General features: G+C 47.7%; 1 protein-coding gene across 1 annotated transcript; it reads left to right on the top strand.

Annotated features, from left to right (window-relative positions):
- The first annotated feature begins 931 nt into the window (after positions 1 to 931).
- On the top strand, positions 932 to 4,841 carry TEX52 (testis expressed 52). Its single transcript, XM_087723059.1, has 2 exons — positions 932 to 1,449; positions 4,583 to 4,841. The coding sequence occupies exons 1-2, from the start codon at positions 932 to 934 to the stop codon at positions 4,839 to 4,841; spliced, it is 777 nt and encodes a 258-aa protein (XP_087579185.1).
- Positions 4,842 to 5,900: the final 1,059 nt, after the last annotated feature.

Raw genomic sequence — 5,900 nt, 5'->3', positions numbered from 1 at the left:
CACTGCCTGCATGTCATCCCTGGTCCTCCTTTGCACTGGACTAGACAAACCCAATTCCTTCAACCGTTCTTCAAATGTTTTAGCCTCCAGCCCCTTTCATTGAATAAAATTGACGTTTTATTCATTGTCTGTAAGCTTCCGACGGTCGGTTGCGGCCCACCAGCGACCAGTGGAGCTGGCAGCAGAGTCGGATAGTGAGGACGTTGGGGAGGAATATGAGCCAGTCCTGGAGGCTGAGGAAGGCTCAGATGAGGGCTCTGCATCAGAGGCAGAGACGGGGCCAAGGCCATCCGACAGTTCTCAGCTGCCTTTGGAGCTAGATAGCAATGAGGCAGAGGAACAGCTGGAGTCTGTTCCCAGTGTGTGCATGCGCAGAGCTTCCAGGAGAAAAGAACAGCTAAGAAATCAGGGTCGACTTGGGAGTAAAGCCACAGGTGGACGGGGATTGGCCCCTCCCATAGGAAATAAAAGAGGAGCAAAAGGGGAGGGAGCTTCTGCAGGAAACAATTCGTTCGTCCAGTCGTGAGTTCTTTTCAGGAGTGTGAAGATCTGTCCGTGAATCTCAGAGACTCTGTGCCCAGTTTTTCCTTCCGCGGCATTGGAAAATATTGACATGGCAGCTTTCCAAGCTAGATGAGGTCTGTGGTCGTAACTTCACCTTTGAAAGACTGTTTGCCAGGCCTTGGCTGAAGGTGAATGAGAGGAATTCACATTCGTTTAATAAAAAGGGGTTTTCTCGGGACCAGGAATCTGCTTTGTGTTTTGGGGGAAGCCTAGATCAGAGCAGAGTGGCCTTGGGCTAGATGGGCGGCAAACAAGATGGGACACGTAAATAAAACATCGTAACTTTATTGGAGCTTATGAGAGCTGTGAGCCGCTTTCTTGTTCCCCCCCCCCCCAAAATTAGGACTCCTCCGATGGCCTTTTCAAGATGGCTACCTGGAAAGAACGGCACTACCTCTGCGCCGAGAAATACATCCCATGGCCTGGATTTTCCCCCCGGCCCTACCACAAACTAGCTACTCAGAAGCCTCCGTGCACAGATTCCAAGATCAAAGTTCTCCAGAAGATGCGTTGCCCGCTGGAGGAAGCTGTCCTTTGGCACATCTGGGGATACCACACCTGGTTGGATGTCGGGAGGCTGCCTCCCGTCTACCGGCCCAGGATGGACCAGCCTTTCGACAGCAACACGTGGCGATGGATCACTGCTCCCAGGAAGCCCACCTTGGCTGAGCCGCCGGTCCCACCTCCTTCCCTCTTGGATGGGAACACCTACGCCAAGTTCATTGAAGGAGAAGCCCTGTTTGTGGACCTCGGGCACAAGAAACGGGTCCTGAGCCTGACAAAGAAAGAAGTGAACAAGTGCGAGCAGCTGAAGTTCAGAAGCGAGTGCCGGGCTCCCCCTTTGGATGAGCATGGAAACATTATGCCTCCCGACATGCTCAGGCGGTAAGATACATGGCTTTCCTCAATATTTTTCCCCTCCGCCAGATACGGCAAGTCCTTGGCGGCCAACCACAGTTCCCCAACATTTACGGTGTTGAGACATTCGTTGTGTGGGTTTCGTCCCGTTTTACGACTTGCCTTGCCCTCGTTCGTTAATGGAATCCCTGCTGTTGTTAAATGAGTCACTTGGTTATTAAGTGAATCTGCTTTCCCCTTGCTCATTGGGAGGTCGCCAAAGGGGATCGTGTGGCTCCGGGACGGGAAATGTACTAAAGAGAACCTTTAGGGAGGAGCTGGGTTGATTCTATTCTTCCCAACAAAACTATCTAAATTTTGTCTATGGAAATCCAGGTCATGGTTGTTCCAAAGGTATTTTTTAAAAAAAAGATGTGTGTGTGTGTGTGTGTGTGTGTGTGTGTGTGTGTAAAGCAGGGACAAAATGCTACTGGTTCAGATCAGTTCACTCAAACCCGTAGTAAAAAGTGCTACCGATTTTGGCTGAACTAGTATTTCAGCTGTGACGCATGATTTATATTACCTAGAATCGTCAGATTTCCTGCTTTCTAGCTGATCTAAATCGCGTGGCACAGCGGATTCCCCTCCCTCCTCGCTGTTCTACTTACCTTTGCAGACTCGGGAGGCTTCCAAAATTTTCCTTTTTCAGCGCTGCACGGGCGCGCCTTAGCTACCAAAAGTGTGCGCTTGGTAGCAGACTCACGGAACTGGTAGCGGACTTCAGAGGATTTCACCGCTGGTGTGAAGACATTGTGCTTCTCATCCAAGAAGCTTCTTCAGTTCTGACCGAAGAACAGAAGTCAGGACTGAAGAAGCTTCTTGGATGAGATGCGAAACGTCTTCAAGGAAAAAAGAAAAGTCCAGTTTCCTTGGGAAGAGATTTCTAGATTTTGCTCTCTCTTGGCCACCCAGAATGCAGCCCTTCCCTTCTGGGAATCCAGACCACACTCAACCACACTAGCTCTTTCACAAGCTCCTTTCATTGCTGGAGATTTTGCATTATCTGAGGAGACCTCCGGGTAGTTGGGTTATGGACGGACACCGCCAACCTCCAGAGCTCGAGTCCATTTCCTTCCTGCTTTTGTTCCTCCTCCATTTTCTTTCATTCTGACTATTTTTCTACTCCCCCGCCCTCAGTTCTGCTGCCTATTGAAAGGGAGCTCTTGTGCTATTGTGGTCAACAATTGTGTACCTTCTGTTCAAGCAGTTGTGGTGCTCATGAGAGTTTCTCAGTTTCCTGGTGTCCTAGCGGAACTCTGAAAATAGAGTCCGCTCGGCGTGTGGCTGCAAGGGGGCCAATCTTTCCCTTTGGCAGAGAATTTAGGCTGATTTCTTCAGCCCCATTCTCATCGCTAGGAGAGCATCATCTTGGACGGTTGATTCACTCCGAAGCAGCCCAGCCACAAACTATGGCTTCCCCATGGCTCGGAATGAGATATGGCAAATCCAGGTCTTATCTCAGCTTAGTCTAGTAGGCCTTAACGGTTCCACCACAAAACCACGTTCGACTAAACCGCGCTCGACGAAACCGCGTAGCTGACGTCATCAACAGCGCGACAACAGCGCGGAGACAGAAGCACGCTGTAAACGCTAAACCTAAAATTAACCCCTAAACCTAAACCTAACCCCCCTAAACCTAAACCTAACCCTAAACCTAACCCTTAACCTAACCTTAAACCTAATCCTAACCCTTAACCTAACCCTAACCCTAACCCTAACCCTAACCCTAACCCTAACCCTAACCCTAACCCTAACCCTTAACCTAACCCTAACCCTAACCCTTAACCTAACCCTAAAGCTAAACCTAAACCTAACCCTTACCTTAAGTTGAATCGGCTTGCTTTCAAAGCGCTATTTAAAGCGCCCTTCTTTCTCCGCGCTCGCTGTTGTCGTCCTGTTGATGACGTCAGCGATGCGGTTTAATCGGGCGCGGCTTAGTCGAGCACGGTTTTGTTGTGCCACGGGCCTTAATCTACAATAGCATCCCAAATTTCTTCTGCCGGGGGAGACTTTTGTTATGTAAATTTTGCCTCATTTTACGACCTTTCTGGCCCCAGTCGTTGAACGTATCCCTACAGGAGCTCAGTTACCAACACGGTTGTTAAATGAATTTTTGATTCCCCATTGGCTTTGCTAGTCAGAAGGTCACAAAAAAGGGATAACATGACACTGAAGCGGTGATAAATATGAAATATAAAGCGTCTGGATTTTGATTACGTGACTGTAGGAAGGCTGCAATGGTTGTGTGAAAAATGGACATAACTCACTTGTTTCAGTGTTGCTGTAGCTGCGCCCCAACCCTTAACAAAGGGTTATAAGCTGAGGATTATCTGTACCTCTTAAAGTAGTCTGTAGTATATGGTGCATGAAAGCAATAGCAACAGCATTTAGACTTATATGCTGCTTCACAGTGCTTCACAGCCATCTCTAAGCCGTTTACAGAGTCAGCCTCTTGCTCCCAACAATCTGGGTCCTCATTTCACTGACCTCGGAAGGATGGAAGGCTGAGTCAACCTTGAGCCTGTGAGAATCGAACTGCTGGCAGAGGGCAGAATTAGCTTGCAGTACTTCCATTCTGACCATTGTGCCACATGGAAGGAGAATGAAAAAGGGAATAAGGAAGGAAGGGAGGGAGGGAGGAAAGCTGGGTCCTCATTTTACTGACCACATTTTACTTTACTGGAAGGCTGAGTCAACCTTGAGCCAGTCAGGATCGAACTGCCCAGCAGCCGGCAGTTAGCAGAAGTACACTGCAATACAGCATTCTAACCACTGCACCACACGGCTCTTAATAAACTTGTAATAAGTGTGTGATGATAGCAAGAACACTTAGACTTACATACCACTTCGCAGTGCTTTACAGCCCACTCTAAGCGGTTTATAGAGTCAGCCTCTTGCCCCCCAACAATCTGGGGTCCTCATTTTACCCAGGAAGGAAGGCTGAGTCAACCTTGAGCTGGTGAGCATCGCGCTGCCGAGCTGCTGGCAGTCGGCAGAAATCAGCCTGCAGTACTGCATTTTAACCACTGTGCCGCCACAGCTCTTACGAAGCTGCCTTCCTTAACGCAATCTTTACAGACAATGGTAACCGTTGTTATTGTTCTTCTTATCTTTTGGACAGGTATAAACATTTGCTTCCAGGAAAACCCCCGGCTTCCGTCTGTCTAGTGCTACAGCCTGTGGTCCCGTCTTCTTCAGCATGTCGGAATTATCCCTGTCCGAGCTTTCAACCCCATTACCAAGACTCCGCCGTGAGGTTTGCGCTGAAGAACAGTGGCCCTGTTTACCAGGAAGTGGTGGATAAATACCAGGAACTGGTCCTTTCTGGGAGCACGATACGGCTTTCCACTCCATCCAGCCAAATAAACAGACAGGCCTAAATTCGACCCTCTAAACAAACAAAAACAAAATATCCAGATTTGGGAGGTCCAAATTCTTGGCCAAGCAATCTAGAACAACTACCAGCATTCCAGCCATGTTGTCCTCCTGAGTTGTGTATATTAATTTTACAGCCGTTCCTTCTCCCAAGAAGATCCTATGGGGAAGGTGAGCATACACCCCTGGGGTCCTCATTCGTGATGGACGCAGGTCAAAGGTTTGTGGGAATGGAAAGCAAGCCTCATTCTTACCCTGCTAATGGTAAGAGATGCTTGTTAAGGGCTCCCCATTTTCCAAATATTGGCCTTACTGAGCAAAAACATGTTGGTTAGGAAGCAAAAACCATCATTGAAGTTGTGTACCAAGCTTCATATGTTGGGCCATGTTTTGGGTATGTTGTAAGGGGACTACTCAAAATTCAGAGATCTAGTAACTGTGGGGAGTTTGTTAAATGCCCCTTTCTTCAACATAATGTGGAATGAGAAGGAGGCTCTTCAGCCTTCGAGCGATCTTCTTAAATAATGATGTTTCTTCCTCATCCTTCCATCTTCTGTCCATCTAACTCCAGAACGTAGCAACTGAATTGTAACGAGCCCCTTCCGCTATACTGTGCACGCTAAACCAGAAAATATTTGCCTCTTTAAAGCCTATTTGGTTTCAAAGTGAAAACGCTCGCACCTAAAGGACACTAAGGAGATCGGTTTGAACAACGTTTTACATACGGTTTGCTGCTAAATATGTTTTTTTTTTAATAAATTCATTTAAATGGTTGTCCGCATTGGTTTCAGGCAAAGTTTCTGCCGGATATGTATATAGGCACTGCGATTCCTTTGGTTATTGGCATAATCAATTCCAGTTCTCAACTTACAACAGTTCATATAGTGGCTGTTCAAAGTTGCGGAAAAAGGCGGCTGATGACTGTTTTTCCCATTTGAGACGGTTGCAGTATCAAGCGATTAAAATTAGAACTTTTGGTAACTGACTCATATTTATGACGTTTGCAGTGTCTGGGGCTATGTGATAGCAATAGGAATAAACGTCAGTTCCACCACAAAACCGCG

Source organism: Thamnophis sirtalis, unplaced genomic scaffold (genome assembly GCF_051295495.1).
Source record: "Thamnophis sirtalis isolate CommonGarterSnake01/CBP01778 unplaced genomic scaffold, rThaSir2_p1.2 scaffold_9, whole genome shotgun sequence".
Taxonomy (NCBI): Eukaryota; Metazoa; Chordata; class Lepidosauria; order Squamata; family Natricidae; genus Thamnophis; species Thamnophis sirtalis.
This window is presented reverse-complemented; position numbering and strand designations above follow the sequence as displayed.

Coding starts and splice junctions, on each gene's coding strand:
- TEX52 (XM_087723059.1), top strand. CDS start 932: ATGGCTACCTGGAAAGAACGGCACTACCTCTGCGCCGAGAAATACATC. Junction 1,450..4,582: donor CCTCCCGACATGCTCAGGCG/GTAAGATACATG, acceptor TCTTTTGGACAG/GTATAAACATTTGCTTCCAG.